This window comes from Rhopalosiphum padi, chromosome 2 (assembly GCF_020882245.1).
Source record: "Rhopalosiphum padi isolate XX-2018 chromosome 2, ASM2088224v1, whole genome shotgun sequence".
Taxonomy (NCBI): Eukaryota; Metazoa; Arthropoda; class Insecta; order Hemiptera; family Aphididae; genus Rhopalosiphum; species Rhopalosiphum padi.
Genome location: NC_083598.1, coordinates 21,360,570 through 21,381,646, shown reverse-complemented (window position 1 = coordinate 21,381,646; position 21,077 = coordinate 21,360,570). Strand labels below are relative to the sequence as shown.

Below are 21,077 nucleotides of genomic sequence, written 5' to 3'. Positions count from 1 at the left end.
AAATATGAGTATACTTGAAATAACTAATAATGAATCTAATTAAACTTAACGTTTCCATAAATGTTGTATTTCAGTACATAAAGTGAACGACCACATTGTGAAAAAATTACACAATGTAAAATTGGAGTGACCATTTTATGAAAAAATGACCATTTCGTGAAATATTTTCGAAATTCACGAAGTGTAAAAAATCTGTTTCCATTTCACGAAATGGTCATCTTTTCATGAAAAGATCAATTTCACAATGTGACTACGACATATATATATGTATATTAATTATTTAAATTTTAAATTGTTGTATATGGCTTCGTCCGTTAATACAAATATAAATATAAATAAATAATACGTTTACTTGATCGTCATTGTATTAAATTTAAAATAATTGGAAAAAATTTTGATTATCGAAAAAATATGTCATATATTAGAGTTAAATCGAAATAAATAAAATATTATACTTAAAAAAAGATCCACCTAAAAGTATAAAACGGGTACAGTACATAAATCGAAATAAACGTTAAAATATTATAGTATCTACACTTAAGTAGATAATATTAAATAATAAACAATATAATGGGTCTTTGAAAAAATAACGGACATACATAATATGTATATTATATTATATTATATTATATTATAGTATACTATATTATAGATTATAGGCCTTGTAATAAACAATAAACAATACTGTACCCGTCGACCGTCGTCTGGGAGATTTTCATTTTTCTCATTGTCGGACAATATTCTATAAAAGTTAATTTACGAGTCCGAACTATGTCTTCACATTCCACACTTTCAATTACATAACAGTATAATACCACAATAAAATGACACAAATCATAGACGTCGAGGAATTATTTGATCAATCTATACAAGAATACGTAGATGACGTCGTCCAAGACGTTATGGACGATCTGTTGCAGATAGTGTGTTGCGGAGAAGATCCGTTGCCCGGCGGAGACGCGCCGTAGTCAGAAATGGCAGTGCAGTCGGTCGAATTGAGTCTCGATCCAGGAACGGTTGGTTTCAACCGGGTGTGACCATGTCCGGTTGAAGCCAATCGACCAAATCTCCAACAGTGTTTCGGACTTCCTCTCTGCGTCCGCAGGCTCCCAACCCTAATCCCCCTAACCGAAGACGTTTGGTAGGAAGACCACGACGTATGGATTCAGGGAGATACAAAAAAGGGCATGGACGGACGGTGTCCGGCGGTAAGTCTCCGACCACTCGCGGCGCGACGGGGTTCTCTGGAGTCGAATGCTCGGCGGCCGATGCGATCGACATTCTGATGGCACGGCGGGCACCCGGCAGCTTTGGCGGAGCGATGGACGACGACGACACGGCAGTTAGCCGCGGTAACGGTGCAGCCAACGATTCCGCCTCGACCGAGGTACCGGCGCAGGCAACAATTGCGCCTCGACCGCTGTACCAGCGGGCAACGACGCGGCGGTGATGCCGACTCGTTTCGACGGCGACGGAGACTGCGTATTTTTGTTGTTAAAAAAAAGTTAATACAATTTAAAATTGTTTACCCAAAAAATTGTATTTTTTTGTTTAATCGAGTGTATAAATTAATTATTATAAAATTAACAACTTGTAGATATTATGAAATAGTAAAAATATCATACACTATACCCTAATAAACCTAATAAATTGTTCGAAAATGGTACCTAATAATAATTATGTCAGTTAATATAATAGAAATAGATTATGCCTTTAAAGTTTAAATAGAATTAACTAGTTTGAATAAAATATACTTTAAATGGTGTATGTGCATGTTTTTGTGTAAAACATAAAAATGTGGCAGAGTTGAAGAAATAAAAATACGTATCGTAGGTAAATAATAATAAATAATCTATACTTAATATTATAAAGAGGAAAGATTTGATTGTTTTTATTGAATAGGTTCCTAAACGACTGAACCGATTTAAATGAATTTGGTACATAGATAGTTTAGACACTGAGAAAGGATATAGACTACTTTTAAATACAAAATTTAAAAAAAAAAAGGGGCGTCACCGTTTTCGGCCAAAATGTACCCTTCCCTTTTCGGCCAGCACAGTTTTCTTTTAACAACTTATGAGTTACATATGAGTAATACTTTATGATAACATAAATAATATAAAATAACAAAATGTTACAATAAAATGTTATAATATAATACATTATTCGAATAAAAATTAATAAGGTATTAATTATAATTCTTTATTAATTGATATAACTATTAACTATATAGGTATTAACCTAAAATCAACGAAATGAAGCTTACATTGAAGACTATACAAATAATAAAATATGTCGTTACAAATTTGTCAAACAAATATCATATAATTATAAAAAATAAAACTTCTGAATGCATATTTTATTATTATTATATTTGTATTCGACTAATGTATTATATTATAACATTTTATTATATTGCCGATTATTTTATTTTATTATTAGAATTATTTTTGTATAGGTATTACAATACTATATTAATTTTTATTCGAATAATGTATTATATTATAATATTTTATTGTAACATTTTGTTATTTTATTTTATTATTTTTTCATAAAGTATTAGGTAGGTAATAATTTTTTTTTTTTAAATCATAGTTTTGGATACAATCATAACTCAAAAGTTGTTAAAACTGTGCTGGCCGAAAAGGGAAGGGTATATTTTGGCCGAATAGCGGGCCGCCCAGTACCACGGCGGAAAAGATTTCGAGAGAGTTCGCTGTATAATGGATGTGTGTCGTGTGACTTGTACCCATTCATCTTTTAAAATAATATATAAATTAATAAAAATTATAATTAGTTCATAACTGTCATTCATTACAATTTGTTATTGTCAGGAAAATATCATCATTTCGAAAGCAAATAATATTGTTGGATAACTGAAATGTATAGTAAGCATACCTATATTATTGGGCAGATGTTCCCAACCAGAGTGCCCCGAACTTTATTTAGGGTTCCATGAAATTATTTGAAATATATTTTTTAAGAAAAAACGGTTGAAAAATGTAACACTGTAAGTAGTGAGTAATAAAACAAACTATATAATGTGAAGAAATGAGAGTATATTTTTCAACTATTCGATCACGAGTAAAAGATTGTATAAAAAAAACAAGCCCAAGTGTCACGTTAGTCCCATTAGTTACTTAATTTTGGATTAATCTTATAATCAAATAATATTATACAATAATAGCATACCCGTCTCGGCTCCAACCAAGATTTTAATTAATAATAAGTAATAACTAATTATCTATTAACTTTATCGGACTAAATTTATACCTAAAACCTTCTCTGTGATGTCCTCTTTAATTTAAAAAAAATTGCACGACGATTGAATAAATAGTTTCGGAGTTTATCCCGCACATACAAACAAACGCTATCATTTTATATATTAGTATAGATAATTAAAAATAATAATATATAGTTAAAGTTCAATGTAATAATTTGTAATTATTAAATAAATAAAAATAATTAGCATTTAATTTAAATATATATATATAGATACTGTAAAATAAAAATAAAAACATTTTTCTCAAATAAAAAAAAAAAATTAGTGTGCTCACCTAAGGGGTGTAAGCTAAAATCAAAAATTATTACATAAATAAGAATCACAAAATATTTTTGGCGTGTAAGCCAGTTCATCCCTTCATGGTGCATCTTGAGGAACTATAAAATAAATGAAGTGGGACGCATTCAGGCTACGTCAAAAATATGACTTTTTTTCTTGAGGTGCATCGGGAGTTGGAGTATTACCTATACAATTTGTTTCACTTCCCTTTTCTTGTTTCTGAAATTAACTTTAAAGTTTCCTATGTTTGACTAAATAATAGAGTTTAGAAATTATATCATCAATTATATCAAAATATTATGATTTGGCCGATTTGGGACTCTTATATTTTTCTGTATCTGTTTATTTAAATAGTCTCCTTTACGATTTTTTCTAACTTCGATTTCTTACTTAGAATTGCTAGCAGCCTTTATAACTTTATATTATTGAATTACTCTGGTAGGTATATAAAACAAATTAAATCCTATACATAAAATTAATATGCTTTTATCTATGTTATACACATATCTATTATATATAACCTATTTATTTACACCACGCCGAAAAATGATAGTCCTAAGTAATAGTTTGACATAGGCAGTTAATAAACCGAATCAATAAATATTTATTACTTCTACAGTAATATACGTACTATTCTGTACGGTTACTATGATAGAAAAATAAATTGTTACATATTAAAATTAAGCAATTTCTTTTCTATAAAATAAAAGCTAGCACACAGAGCACAGCTCAGAATCGTTATACGTATATAAATACAATGATTTATAATTTATTGAATTAAAATTTAACGCGTTACAGCTTTTTATAGATTTATGATCGTTCACTTATGACGATTGGCTCCGTTCTCAAACTTTAACTCGGTACTTTGAGTGGTTTGCGGTTAGGTTAGTAACTTTTGATTTCGAATAAAATGTGTACGTAAAATAATAATCTCTAATGATAATGATCATGTTGAATTTCGCGAGGTAAAAAGACGTCGATATGTGTTTGTGTGTGTGTGTGTGTACCTGTCTTATATACCATGACGACACTCCAGGGGCGGACGCAGGAAAAAATTTCGGGGGGAGGATGGGGGGTTGAAAAAATAAGAATAATCACCGTTATTTTGAAATAATTATTTATTATTTGAAATTAATCATCCATTCAATTTTGAGGGGGGGGGGTGAAACCCCAAAACCCCTCCCTACGTCCGCCACTGCGACACTATAGTTGTTTTTGGTTTGCGTATTTTATGCTTTGCGCACTTACTAACTAGTAAAGTCGGAAACGCGTCAATAATATCTATGTCGTTTATTCGTGACAATGAATAATATAGGTATTATATTTTTGATCGTCCATACCAGCGATACTCAACCTGCAGCCTTCCAACGATTTATATGTGGCCCGAACCAAACTCATTGAATTGATAAAAAAAATATAAATTTCAAAACTAATATTATTATAAATATAAAATATAACAAAACAATCAAAGTGTGTCACACGCACTTGCGATAAGGATGATTATGGATTTAAGGATAACTATCAAAATTCACATTAATTTAGAATAAATATTTAATTAAATTTTTTTTATAATAAATTTTTAAATGTTATACAATATACACAATATATAAATTTATTTTATTTTATTTTAATTTTTTTTTTTTTTTTATTTCCGTTCCATTAATTTCGACTTGCGGCCCGCGTAATATTTTTAAATATTTTATGTGGCCCAAATAAAAAAAAGTTTTAGTATGAGAGTATGACTGATCCATACCAATAAAAAGGAGTAGCAGAAAATAAACTTACGTGAATATAATATTGACTTTTCCGATAAAACCACCTATTGCGATATGTAGGTATTGTAAATGATATAGACCGGTTGCATATTTTTTATAAGTTCGAGTTGGAATTTTTATAATCGTTAAGCGTCTCCTAAGATTGCCAACTGGATATAGTTATTATACTTATATAAGTTCTTATAATAATAGTCATACATTTTTCAGCGATCGACTCTAAATATTTATCGTACCTATTAATTCAGGGTGACCATATACTCGTATTAAAAATAGAACTAAAATAATTTCCAATTTTTAAAGCATTTCTTTGAACGGAAATTTAACTTTTAAATTTGATAGTAAACAATAAACATGTACCTTCTCTTAGGAATTTTAATTTTGATTTAGTGTTTTAGTTAGTTGTAAGTTGTTAATAGGTATATATTAGAATATGTTAGAATCATACAGAATATTCAATAAGTTTGGAAACCGTCATTATAGATTAATTGGTATACTGATAAACGATAATTTGATAAAATTAATAAGGTTATTAAATATTTTACATTTTAAATGTTCAGTAGTGTTATTGCTCCATCTCCGTTCAGGTAGTGCTGGATCCACGGGGAGAGGTTACAGGAGCATGTGCTCCCTCCTCAATAGATTATAGAAACATTTTTAAATGGTTATATATATATATATATATATATATATATAGGTATGAAATATAGGTATTAAAAACTAAATATACCTAACTAAGTAGGTACATAACTGAGTATACCTATGTAATAGTTGGACTGTCACTTGTCAGTGTTGAAACTTTATTCATATTATGTATTTTAAATTGAATGTATAATTTAAAATTAATTTACAGAAATATTCAAATATAAGTACCTACTTAATATAATATATTTTTTGATGCTACCTACCCATGTATTAAAATATGCATACAGCGATTATTAAGAGTTTTCAAACTTAATTAGCATCTGTTATTACGATTTTCTTAGTTACATTAATGTTTGTATTAACAATACTAATGAAATGAAAATAAAAAAAAAGCTAAAAAATAAGTGTAATTTTCAATTGGATCGTGATCGCCGCTCGACTTCATACGTATAAGCCAAAAGGTATAACCTGCTAGTTATTAGGTATATACATACGTATTTTTACCAAAATAAATTATTGTGGTTATTATTAAATTAATAATATTTGTACAATAACATAATATTTGTAAATAAATCTATTTTATTCAAAAATAATATACTATGATGTATAATATAAGCACAGTGGCGGACCCAGAGTGGAATTTTTTTTTTTTTTTTGGGGGGGGGGCTCCTAAAAAATTACTTCTGAGCCATATATACATTATAATGATATTTATGTTGTTTCCATTCCAATAACGGCAATAACATTCCCAATGGTTTCCAAAATAGGTATTATGTAATCAATTATAATTATTAAATTATCACATAATTTAAAATATTTGTTGTAAGTAAGAACGTCGAAGAGGTCTGGAGGGGGGCCTAGGTAAAACAAAATTGATTTTGTTGAAAACTGGTTATGCGTTATTTTTTTCTGTAGTATTTAAAAAAGTACTTATACTAAGATTTTCTTTACTTTTGACCCCTCAAAGTACTAATTAGATCCAATTTCCTACTAGAAACTACCTTTTTTCTTTCTTTCCAAGAACAAGGAATGGATGGAAACCACAATACTGCCATCCAAACCCGTATCGTTTAATCACCAACTTCAAAAATAATGTAATAGGTACATAGGTGGGGGGGGGGGGTTCTAATCCCCCTGAATAGATGAATTTCGGCCCACAGAATTAACCATAATTAATCTAGCCGTCTTCTTCTTGTTTGCCTACGCGCTCTACAACCTCCTTCTGCCTGAGTATTGTCTCCACCATCTCGCCAAACGTCAAAGCATCTTTACCCCGACGGCGACGCCTCAATCCGTCATCTCCTTGACATATCGTCCGGGAGAAGCTCTTGCTCCGGCCCCAGCAGAATGATACCAGGAACATCCTCAACCCGTAGCTGCCAACCGATGGCTTGCTTCATCTAGCGCCTAGTATCCGTCAAGAATGGACAATAGAACAACGTATGTACTGCTATATCTTCCGGCTCCTCGCCGGATTAACTGCCGTCCTCTTTTTCTATAGGTAGCATCCATGTCCATACAATTCTTGGGCCATATAAGAAGGACATAGACTCGAGCCTTGACTGACACACCCACCTCCGGATATCTGGAATCAACCTCCGCGTCCACGCTACCACCGTTGTGTGGTCCCATATAGCTCCTGCCAATCGCGCAGTATCACCTCACGCTTCTGCTTCCTGATGTCTGCTACAGTTACGACTCCACGCTTGCGCACCTCAATTCTGTGACGTTTGTCAGCCAGAAGGTGTGCTGGAGGCATTTTGGTCCGAACCTGAGCAGCCATATCAGACACAGTCCTATAGCACCTCTTTGGGCCTGATCAAGAGCCGTTCTATCCTGAGTTATGTTCACCGCCGGGCGCCGACTGTGACCAGACCGGAGATGCATACAGCAATTTGCTGTAGGCCACCGACATAAGAAGTCGCCTCCTACAAGCTGAAGGACCCCGGATGTTGTGCATCAACCTCCCAAGAGTGGCCAGTGGCCACCGTCCGTCCGACCGCAGCTGTCACGCTAATATTATGTGAAATCTGTAGTTGACGAAATTGATTTTGTTTATTTTGGGTAAGTAACTTAATAAAACGAATAACTGTAGATACTTGAAATTCTTACAAAATGTTTATAATATCAATGTTTATATTTTTTTTCTATTACCTACTAGTCAATAAAATGTTTTTCTGTCAAAAATCTTGAAAATGTAATATAATGTTCCTCAAAAGTAGTACATTTACTAGCTATGAATCATCTTATTTCTTTTATACTTGTTTAAAGTTAGAATTTTGAAGAAATTAGTAAATATCACGAACATTGTCAAATTATTTTGTAGTTAGAAATTCTTATATTCTTTATAATTTATCATTGAATATAAATTTAACACATACATTAGTGATTATTACTCCTCAATGAATACACATGTCACCTACTGTTGGTAGAGCGGTTAATTACTTTTCTCCTTTTTTATATAGTATATGAACCAATTATATAGACTTATGTGTTACTCCAAAACTGCAGGTCAGCAATTATTTGTTTGAAATGTTCACTTGTTGCTAGTAAAATACATTTTTTTCATATCTATGTAAATAAAATATGTAATTTACTGTTAATTAGTTGTAGGTGAGTATTATAAATTGATGAGAATAAATACAAACAATAAGAACCATAAATCTTATATATTAAATAACATTGCACGCAGCTATAATATTAAACTGTATTATAGTTTTACATTTTTAATGTTTTATTAGTAATAACATAATAGTGACTAAAATACACAAAAAAAAAAAAACTACTCACAAAAGATTTGATATTAACAACTTATTTCGATATAATAATAACATTATATAGTAATATTAAATTTACATCCGACCGCAATTTCTAATTACTATAATTATTATTAATATAATATATTTTAATAAATATGTTTAGCAGAGGTGTCATATTAATCAGATGCAAAGTTTACAACTTGAGATTACAATATGAATATGGAGAAGAGACAAATCATCAAAACATTATTTGTGTAATTATTACACATAAGTACATAATTATTTTTTTTTAATAATAAAATACTTAAGAAAAAAAATTTACAAATAAGTTTGAAGTTATTCCATTTATTAGTCTACTGCAGACATATATAAAAATGAAAATAAAAAATATCACATACTTTTCATTTTTACATAACAATAATATCTTCCATTTACTAATAATAATAGTAATAATAATAATAATAATAACTTATAGCTAATGAAAAAAATATTTACACTTGAGTATTTTTGTTTTTGTATTCGTTTTTTTTTTTTATTAAAAAAATAGAGAATTTTGTTTGATCAACATTTGACTAGAAAATATGACTTTAAAGGAGTTTAATATTGATTTTAAATGAATCAATCAAGATAAGAAGTTAAAATTTAAATATTAAACAAAATGTCAGAAACAATAATTTTAAAAATAATATATATATATATATATAAAGGCAATAATATTAGCAGCCTAGATTTTGTACTGAACATTGTCAATATCCTCGGCACAGCCTTTTTGATGATTGGTAAGATACAAGATCTCGACATATTAAATAAAATTAAATTTGTACAAATATAACAGTGCAATTAAAAAATAAGAATAAAATGGAAATGATTAATATTTATAAAACATAATGAACAATATTACAATTAAAGAATGAAAATAATAAAATTAATAAAAAATAGGAATGTGCTAGATTGGTAACAATACACAAAGAATGTATATACAAAGAACCTAAGACAAAAGACAATGAGACATTAATAGTAAGAAATATTATAGTTTCAAAAGACAACAATTACTACAAAAACAATAATAATGATAACAGCTTACAACAATCATACAGTAACAAATTTTTTAATAAATGCACACAGACATAATTTACGCCGCTGTCATCAGGAACCATCTGAGGAATGGTGTTGAAAACACGACCAAGAACAACATCAAAGATTATCATATCTGTTTCGACTTGTGGATCGGGTCATCGAACAAATTGGAAACGATGTTGTCCTTTTTGCAGATCTGTTAAATTTATTTTAAGAAAGATATTTATTAAAATTGAATATACAAAATATAAAAAATACAGTATGTGGTCGTTTTATAGTGACAATAGTATACACAGTAAATGGTCATATACATAAAAATTATAATAACAATAATTGTATCATAATTGATTATTGTAGTGTATGGATGTAGTGCAGGGACAATCAAGCATATGTATACTAATAGGTATGAAAGGATAAAAAACAAGACAACTGAAAAAATATGATATAGTGTTTCAATTATAGAATCCAGTGTAATTTACTACAGTCATTTTAGGTAGACACAAAAGCATGGGTAGGGATAAGAAAGAAATCAATTTTACTAGTGTGCAGTTTTTTTTTTGTTCCACACAAAACACATTTTCATATTGTTTACCTGACATTTACTTGCACCATAATATGCGGTCAAGTATGGATCAATTATTGGAACCATGTGTATCGCCAGATCTCTTCTCGGGACACCTGATCAAGACAAGTTTAGGTCACAATAATTTTAAGAATAACTTCTGAAGGTTATTTTTTATGAATTTAATTGGTAATGAAAACCATAAAAATAAATGAGTCTAATATCTTAAAAATATTGTGACTTGTGAGATATTCAATATTACGGGTATTTTTATATAAATGTTAATGCAATTTTTTTAGAGAAGAGTCTAATGTAAAAACAGAAAAATTAATGATAACTCTTAAGAAAAATTTATTCAAAGATAGACCTTATGATTGTGTTGTATCTACTATTGGCCTGTAATATCAGTTACATTATATTTGTAATAAAAATTAGTTAAATACATTTTGAAAAATTAATTTTTTTTTATTGTATTTATCATTGATTATTTATATTTTATATATTGTAATCCCTGATGTCATAAAAACATACATATTTTAAATACAAACCTTCTACGTCTCATTGAAGCATTATGTCCAAAGCGTCCTCTTGAGGTCAAAAGCATTCGAGCATTTCCTTGAGCTGGTCTAGATCCTCCATGGCACTGTAAGGCTGATAAGTGTGCGGCATAACCATCACTCAATATGGTTGCCATAGAGTGATGTTTACGACCGACTTTGCCTATGATAAATATTTGTTTTGGTTTCAGATCTAATGCACTGTAGACAGAAATATCTTTACTGCTTCCATAAGCTGCATGTATTATCATTTTATGATCCTGAAAATGAAATTTACATTTAAAAAATAAATCCCAATTTTGTTGGTGTAACACATTTCACTGATTTATGTGGTATATTTACCTGCACAAGGCTCTTAAGATATGTGATTTTGTGAGCAAGAAAGTCTGTAGAAAGACCATCGGCAAATGAAACTAGTCCATGCGGAAAGTTATGTTGACTCAACCATGACAGAACACGTTGTTGTTGCATATCTGGTCTTCCGGTAATGTAAACTATTAAATACCCTAATTCTTGCCAGTGTCTAAAACCATACAAATCATTTAAATTATTCAATTTATTACACAACAAATTATTAACTACTTTTATAGATATAACATTATATTTAAGCAGATGAAATTAAACATACTATGTGATAAATCAAATTAAAAAATACCAATTTTTTTAAATCTACTTTATTATAATATTATTTTTTAAGTAAAGAGGAAAATAACTGACTATTGGATAAATATAGAACAGTTATATCTACTATCTTATAATATACTTAATATATCAGTATAGTAGAAAAATTAAAAATTATAATTATTCACTGGTTTCCTCAGTTATTTTCTATTTCATTTATAGAAAATAAGTATATAATGTTTAATTTTTATGATACTATTTTAAAACCAGTATTTCTTAGAGTTTTGTTTTTTTAAATATTCTATTTAGTTATTATATTAATATTATTAATATTTATAATTTAATGTATACATTAATTTAAATATTTAATTTTCTATACAAATTATTCATTATATTATGAAAAATGATTATAATTTATATTTTGGTCATTAACCATAAGCCAATTACTGAATTACACATTATTTAAACTTAATGAATAAGTTTGCCAAAATTGACATTTAAGTGGCTAGGTAAATAAAATATATTGGTATACATTACCTCACTATATCAACAGCGCCTGGTCGAACTTTTGGGTCACGGCCAGTAACAGAAACACTGGCAGAAAATGAACCATCTATGCTAAATACAACAGTTTCAGTTTGAGGTGGAACAATAGCTAACAGAAAATCAACACTAGTATGATCTCCTCTAAAAAATAAATTATCATTTATTAAAATAGTTTACATTTATATTATGAGTTATATAATGATATATTTACCTAACAACCATTTTAACAGGATATATTCCAAATCCAAGAGATTTATTTTCAGGTATTGTGTAGGTGACTCTTCCATTTTTATCTGAATCTTCTGTAGTTAAATGTGTCCATTCTCCATTACCAGGTTCTCTAATTATATGAATATCAACTTTTTCCCCTAAGAAAATATATTTCAACAAATGTAAAATAGAATATATAGTACTTAATAGTTATCTAAATTAGTTTTAAAAATATAAAAACAAATATATACCAGCCAATGAAAACATATCAAACGGTCCATAAATAAAACGGGCACTAATTATTTGTGGCAAACCTTCACGAATTATCACATCATTTGCTCGATGGCTTGCAGTAGAATTCTGTATGTGATTAAAATGATTAATATTTTTATTATGGCATATTATATTTCAGTATATGTTACTATTCTTTACTTTTATTTTAATGAAAGTAGTTTTACGTTGCCATTTTTCTCTAGGTTGACTAGGGCTAAAAGTTGCCAGTTCTTTTTCCTCATTTCCAACTGAACTGTTATAGTCAAATATAGCAAACTAAAATTAAATTTAAAATCAGTTAATATTTAAAAGACTATTATTATATATTTTAAATTGTATATTCTATTTTTACTTGTCTTAAAATAAATGCAATGACATCAGATGATTCCCAATAGCTAGCATGAAATATATGAGGCAAAGCATTTGTGGGAAAATTTGACAATCCGTCGGGACAATACAAAGCATAGTCCAATCTTTTAGAACCCCACCATTTTTTTGTCACTAAAATAATAGACTCATTATAATAAGTAGTAACAGTAGTTAAAAAATAGCTTACATTTATTTATTGCTTGGATTGGAAGTGTATCACCTATCCCAGAAACTGTACTCAGAATACTTGCTTCAGATGTACGTCTGGCATGATTGTGCTCCGTAAACAATTGAGGATTTGTTTGTACTGCTTCTACTATACAGAAAGAATAATTAATAACAAAATATTTTACTCATTGCTTGGTCACTAACACAAATAGTATGGTTGTCCTGTTCCAAGAGGATATTTTTGATATCGAGGGATGTTAACGGGTGGTAGAATTGAAAATTTTGCAGAAATTAATGGTTCTAATCTAGATGCGATAGGATCAGACGGATGAAATAAATTGTAAACTTGTTGCAATGCTGGACGTTGAATTGAAGCTGAAATAGAATAAAATATTTGTGAGAAAGAATTTAAAATATACATAGAATGTATTTATTAGTGAACACAACAAGAATTTACTTGATTTATCATATTTATGTGCTGAAATTTTTCTAAATGCTAATACAAGTGACAATGGAGATGCAAACATAAACATTTCGTTAACTTCAAAGTCCAAACAAACATTACTGTCACTGAAATAATAATGACCATCAATTAATATCCATGTAATAATAATAAAAATACAATCTTAATTTTAAAAAGAACCTCGTGGATGATGATCTTCTTCTAACTGGAGGAGTAACTAAAACTTTAAAAGAAGAGTCCATACTACCTACTGAAGTACAATCATCTGAAATAATTTAATAGGCTATCATTAGAAATCTTGAGTATTTCATAATATTTATTTATACCGTTGTCACTTTTTTTCGGCACATGTTCTGGAGTACTATGTCTACTTGCGTCATGTGATGAATGAGAATCAGGACTTCTACACAAAGCATCATATCCAATAACAGATCCCATAGAATCACCTATAGAAAAATTTAAATAAATATGTGAAAATAACAACATACATTAAACAAATACTTATTATTTAAAATTAATTAACTTCACAAACCTATAAAATATACTCGGCCATTAAATCCAAACCCTTCGTCTGACTTGATAAATTCTCGATATACTTGATTTGCCATACGGATAACATTAGATACAATGTCTTTATAATCATGCGAGCAACCAGCTAATATAGGAATAGCACCAATTGGGACGGAATCATGTGTAATATTTGTGCATTCCATTCCAGATGGAGATACATCAAAACTGTAAGGGCTTAACCTAAAAATAATTACTTGAATTGTTAAATAAAATATTAAAACATAGTTTAAGTGTATAGTATTACTTTGATAATACGCTAAGTCCTTCAGCACATATAGATGGACAAGGAATAAGCCTCATGGCAACATGACCTATCATATTTGGGTAGTGTTGTCGCATAACTGATTCAAATGCTCCTCTAAATGTAGTGAAATCTGATTTCTTTGCCATTATATCTGAATTAGCATCTAACATAATATTTATTTAAGTAAATTATAATTAAATATTAATATATATTTATATATTATTTACCTAGTACACTGCCAGAATGTATTATCATCAAAAGTGTACTTATTTGACAATTATTTTCTTTACTAATTATTGGTGAACCTGGACATGTGTCAACACTATGACCACGTTGAATAAAAGGAGAAGACTTCTTATATACAGGAGAAAATATACTATCTTCTGTAAACAATACATTTATAAATTCATTTTTATAAGATATTAATAATTACTCATTAAAAATATTTCTAATGACATAAGTCTAAGATTTCAAATAGTAACCTTCTTTGTCAGGAATACTGGACGAATCAAATTCTTGTTCATTTAGTATTGTTAAAGAACTCCATTTAGAGAGAGAAACAATTTCAGAAGTCGGTAAAGTTTCTGAAAATAAAAGTTTTGTTAGAGTTTTAATTTATTGAAAATGGTATAGGGCTTTTATAATTATTATACAAATTATTTACTTAAGTTATTCTTATATGTCCATTTTAAAATATTACCATAATACATATTATGCAATGATTGTCTATTTCAGTTTCTTAAACTGTAGTTCGCAACCTAATAATAGATCATGAGAAGTTTATATATTTTAAGTTGCGTAAGCTATGAATAATAAAGTATTTTAAATTCCAAAAATTATACAGAAACTGTCATACTATTCCTATTATACTATTATAAGTATAAAGGTTTTTCCAACGACGGTATTGTTGATACATTTTTTATTGTGATAAGATGACCAACATTATCAAATTGGATATCAATTAGTTCTTTCTACCACTGCATCCTACCTCCAACACAACAGAAATATAGATTAGTTGTTCTTTTTAAAATTTTTTGTCCAGTCAAATTATGGCCAAGATAGATTTGGTGGATACAATTTGTTTTGTGGTGCTAAAAAGATTGAGAAGCACTTGTCTATTATTTATATTTCTTATTTTGCTATTGTACAATAGAATTATATGAATTATTATTATTTGAATTATTCAAATAAGAAAAACTATACTAAAACCTACTTTAGAAATCATTTAAGAAAAAAAAACCTAGTGACGTACAACATTTTTCTTACAATAATTTATTTTACAAGGAAGCTAAAAGTAATTACTATTTATTATTTAATATTAAAAATTAAGATATATAAATTATAAAATAAAAAGTTTTGTGTATGGACATGATTTAGTAATAGTATATAAGAATTAGTCGAAAGCTACAAGTGTTGAGCTGAAAATGCCACAAAACTAAAAATAATATTCAAATATTTCCTATTTATTAAAAAAGATTTTTGATTTTCAACATTGTGTTGAAGATAATCAAATTATTGTATTTACCTTGACAATCAAAAAATTCATCATCATTACTCAGATCTGAATCTGAATCTCGAATCAAACTTTCCATTCTCCAATTAGGCGCAGTATCAAAACTTTGAGTAGATCCTGGTGAAGGTACTTGTGATTTGGGATTGTTCCAATTTTTTTTCACGGGTATTCTCCTAATAGCAATAAAAATAAAAACCACAAGTTTATAGTTTTATTTTAGAAAAAAATGTATTAGAAATGTTTTAGAACTAACATGCTTGATGATTGTTGAACACTGCTTGATATGGTATCAGAACTGCTAGAAACACATGGCGCTGGAGAATATAGAGTTGAATCTTGCATTCGTTTCGACGTAACAGGTGTGGCTACTTCTAGATCACTTTTTTCTATACTACCCATAGTGGCAGCTAAATTAGTTGCAATTTTTGTATCATCTACAGCATCATTTCCTTCACAAATCTCTGAGTCACTGCTACTACTACCCATTTTTCGTTTCAAAGCTTCTTGAGTTTGACGCTCGATCTGGCGTATATCATCCATTGTTAGATTTACCCATTCATCTTGCCATGCCCATGCTTGACGATGAGCCCGAACCATAGTTTTTCTTAAAGCTATTTATAAATACATTTCAATAACAATATATAAATCATATTAATAAATTACAGTTAGTAAATATAAAAAAAAAACTCACCAACTTCATGTATAAATTTTTCAATTTTTGTTTGCATACCCCAATAACGAAATTCTACTTTGCACAATTTGTATGCACACATAATAGATTTTCCTGATGAAGTGGGCATACTTTTATTCTAAATGTGACAGTAAAAAATTATAGATAACATATTTATATTTATATTATATGTTTTGTTTAAATTACTTGACATTCTTTCCAGTATTCTGATATCCAATTTTCTGACAGAGGACCTCGACCAGTTTTATCACTCACAAATGATTTTGGATCTTCTTCTTTAATGTAGTCTGCTCCATATAATTGGTCTTTCACTATGTCTATTATATCTAAAGATAAATACATGTAAATATTATTAATATCAATTATACACTAACTTATTGTTGAATAGTATCCATTATAAAATCAAACTGTAATTTAATTTAAAAAATGGTTACAATAAACAATATCAAAACAATAAGCAAATAAATAAATAAATTTTATACATACCAACAGAAACATTTCGAACTTCACTTTGAGACATCTTAAACACATTATCATGAGATCCGTTATCAGGATAATAATAGGTTTCAATTTCTAATGAAAATTTTTCTACAAATGGACAAGTATATCGAGTTTTTGTGTATGGATATGCGTTCCACGCTTCTTCTTCAACAGATAATGCTGATTTAGGTAATAGTCCTTTAAACCAACCTGTAGATAATTCATTACACAATTATTGATTAACTTTCATCTATTTTTAAATTATTAACAATTTTCTTGTTTGTTGTATTACCTGGTAAGTGGCTTCCAACATGATAAATTTTTCTTGTATACTGTCCACCACCAGTATTTCCATCACCACCAGGGCCACCTTCATAAGGTTCGTTAACTAATATTTCAACTCCACTATCAGCTCCTTTGCTCTCTTCTCTACTTTTTTTCTAATTGAAAATATTCATTAATAGAATAGTTACTTGTTTATAACAATTTATTTAACATTACTTACAGCTATCATATAAAGCTGAGCGATTCTGTACTCTTCCACACTGAGTGGGAGCGGTATACGGTATTCCTTGATCAGCATATTGAATTATTCTCACCAAATGTTTCAAACTAAATTGGATTCAGCAAAATTGTTAATAACACATTTACATTTTAAAAGTTGTAGATATGGTATCTGAGAACAAACAGAGAAACAGTAAATACTTGGAGTTAAGCCATATCTCAGAAGATCTGAGTTTAATTTACAAAAGTGTTGATTATAATATATACCTACACGTAGATATTTAATTGTTTATAGAATTTTTTTATTTTAAATTAAGTGTAATGTAGAGCATGAAATAGTATCTCAAGGCCATTAAGTATTAAAGCGTATTTGCACAGATATGGCATAAGGTTTCATTGTATGATTAGTTTTTAGTTTGGCTTCTTCAATCAACAGACTGCTTTAAATTCAGGACACACAACTAACAAGGATATTGGCATTAAGAAATCATAGCCTTGATATTAACATAAAATATAAAAGTTTCTGTAAATAATAGTAAAAATAGAATTTTACTGCTTGGTTTGGCAAATAAATCAAATAGTTGAGATAAATATCAAATTCTAATAAGCATTAAACTAATAATGTATTATGAGGAATATGGCTATTAAAATCATTAGAAAAACAAATTTATAATGATTTCATTAAAAAAAATATGAGGGAAAATTATAAATATTTAACTTATTACAAACAGCATTGGTAACAAAATGTTTTAAAAAACATTTCGATTATATCGTGGCTTTAAATTAAATCAAAATAATAGTTAATTTACTTTAATATTATTTTTTTTTGAATATGTAAATATTATCAAAGAAATATTTATTTGTATAAACATTATTATTATTATTTTAATATTTATTGATTAAACAAGATAAAAATAAATAGAATTAATGAAGTGATGGAGAGAGAATTCATAATAAACACATATTATAAGTTACACCTAATAAATAATAATTGTGCTATGTAGCTTTGGGTATAATATTCTCACCCCACTATATGACATTCCATGTTTAGGTATCAACATAATAATAGATTCTTAAATTGTTTAAAGAATAATGAATGATTATAAAAAAATCATGTTTTTCTTAGAAATACTCCTATATGGTTAGATAATGTAAATTTAATATTTTTTTTTAATTATAAAGTCAAATAAAAATAAAAGTATTAATTATTCATTTAAATTCTTGGAAAATTATTATCTATAAAAATATCATTTGTACTTAAGAAGATGTCAGCGTTCTATTTGTTTTCTCTATCACACTGACGTGCAACATAGTAAATTGGTGTTCAAAACCAATTATATGTTACTATATGGTAATATCTTTAATATTAAAGTGAATTAACCTATAATAAAATTCATAAATTAAAATCATTATCTGTGTTTGTTTAATAATTGTTAAAATATTTCAATTTTTCTAAAATATATGAGTATTTTTAATTTGTAATATTTTATATTTTATATACTTATATTTTGCATATTAATTTAAATATAGGAAAAACGTCAATTGTTTGTACATATTAGATTAGATAACAGTTTTAACTTTTAAATTTCGTAATATGTCAATTCATTTTAATATTTGCAGTTGTGTGTGGGTCGGAGAGAAAAGAAATAGTGTGCTACCATTCTCTAATAAAATATTTAAAATAGAAAGATATGAAATAAAATTATAGCAAATACCATTTAAGAATGAAAATTGTAATATAAAAATTAACTAAGTAATTTATGAATTTAGATAAAAACAATATAGATATTCAAATTTTTAAATTAGAAATTACATTTTTTAAGTTAAAACCTACCTTACAATCCACTACTAGTTTACTAATATAGATATTTAAACAAATATAAATTTCAATATTGGGTGTTTTTAAATTATAAACATTAAGGTAACATACATGCATCTGCAAATGAAAAATTATGTGGACACAATTGTTAAATACGTCATAAATTAAAAGACAAATTAAATAAGAGCTACAGCTGCATAAATATCAATCTAAGAACTTTTTACTACTTATTTATATGAAGGTTAATACATATAAGGTATTAAATTTCATGCAGATGTTCCATTATTAAACAATTGAAACATTTTCAATTTGATGTACCTTCATTTGAAATAAAAAATTGTATTTATGCAGTTGTATTCTTCATTTTCTATACTGATGAAAATAATGCATTTTACAAAATTTTAAATTATAACAATTAGCATACCCAATGATAATTTGGGTTTCAATCAGTGGTGGATCTATGGAGGGGTTGAGAAGGTCAGCTATAATATGAAGATTTAATTATAATTATAGATATTTTTGATAAATACCTAGTTCTATTAAATACGAGTGACCTCTCTAAGCTTCAGAACATTACTTTCTTGATAGGTCAAATTAAAATCTATTGACGTTGGATGACCCGTGTAGTTTTCTAAATCTGACTAGATCCACCACTGGTTTGAGCTCCAATAACACAACCGCATACATCCTGTGTCAACATGAAGAAAATAAGAATTAATATATTGCAAGTATGTTATCTGGATTAGGAAGAAAAAAACATACAAATGAAAATGTTTGAAGGGGAGGTGCATTACACAAATAATTACTTGATATTGATTTAGATAAGTATAGTGCATAAAATAAAATTAGTTGAAATTTTGAGAAGAAAAAAAGATAGGTGGTAGGTAAGTAACTTAGATACGATTTTTGGGATATTTACCATTTTTCTCAGTCAGATCGTGTTTGAAAATGGATGGGAATTCTTGCGAGGACGATGAATCATGCGGTTAAACACATTTCGATTGATTAACGACGATAATCGCGAATTGTATAATATTAGTAAGTACTAAGTACCTACCTATCAGGTCGAGAATAATGTTAAAATAAAGAGTACCCTATAAGGTAATATATTCGCTTTATAAAATAACTATAATTTTGTTCTATTGCATAATTGCGCGCTCGTTTTTGTACGTATTACTACGTAACGGTATACGCAACGGATTACGGTAATAACAGTCGGCAGTCGGTGTGGTGCGGACACGAGAGCGTTAAAATAATGTCATTACCTATATTTTATGGAAACGCGATCACAACACACGTCGAGGCGACGCGCACGGCAAGAGCAGTTTACAAGAACTTCGACCGCGCACCTCGCCAGCAGCGGCAGTCGTCGTCCAGCCAATTTTTTCACGTTAACAACTACTACTACTACACCTTATCAGATGAGCCACGGGCCGCCAACAACGCTGTCTGTCGGGCTGGCGCGCAAACGGCGCGAAAAACGCAGCTACGACGAAATCGGCGTACACGGGTATTTATGCATAAAAACGATTAGGTTTGTAGGTGCAGTTTTTTTTTTTATATGTCCGCCCTATGTAAGATATTATTATTTGAGTATAATACATGGTATATATCGAAGCTCAACATTTATTTTTTTTAGTGACATCTTTAAGGGGGTGGGGGTGGGGGGTAT

General features: G+C 28.7%; 1 protein-coding gene across 6 annotated transcripts; it reads right to left on the bottom strand.

The window, feature by feature from the left end:
• Positions 1 to 8,629: 8,629 nt before the first annotated feature.
• LOC132920195 (protein retinal degeneration B) lies at positions 8,630 to 20,802 on the bottom strand. 6 transcript variants are annotated; one of them, XM_060982378.1, is made up of 27 exons: positions 20,325 to 20,793; positions 19,936 to 20,093; positions 17,588 to 17,758; positions 17,375 to 17,522; positions 17,089 to 17,292; positions 16,789 to 16,928; positions 16,603 to 16,720; positions 16,165 to 16,522; positions 15,924 to 16,084; positions 14,881 to 14,982; positions 14,626 to 14,781; positions 14,399 to 14,561; positions 14,117 to 14,334; positions 13,911 to 14,030; positions 13,765 to 13,849; positions 13,579 to 13,691; positions 13,326 to 13,496; positions 13,141 to 13,269; positions 12,937 to 13,085; positions 12,744 to 12,860; positions 12,563 to 12,671; positions 12,313 to 12,469; positions 12,093 to 12,242; positions 11,277 to 11,457; positions 10,926 to 11,194; positions 10,408 to 10,493; positions 8,630 to 10,011 (listed from the first exon to the last, which is right to left on the bottom strand). In XM_060982378.1, exons 3-26 carry the CDS (start codon positions 17,663 to 17,665, stop codon positions 10,448 to 10,450), a joined length of 3,642 nt encoding a protein of 1,213 aa, XP_060838361.1. In that variant the 5' UTR covers positions 17,666 to 17,758; positions 19,936 to 20,093; positions 20,325 to 20,793; the 3' UTR covers positions 8,630 to 10,011; positions 10,408 to 10,447. The 6 variants fall into 6 exon arrangements, with proteins under 6 accessions (XP_060838361.1, XP_060838359.1, XP_060838357.1 ...); XM_060982376.1 differs by lacking the exon at positions 10,408 to 10,493 and having other exon boundaries at positions 20,671 to 20,802; XM_060982374.1 differs by lacking the exon at positions 10,408 to 10,493 and having other exon boundaries at positions 19,830 to 20,093.
• Positions 20,803 to 21,077: the final 275 nt, after the last annotated feature.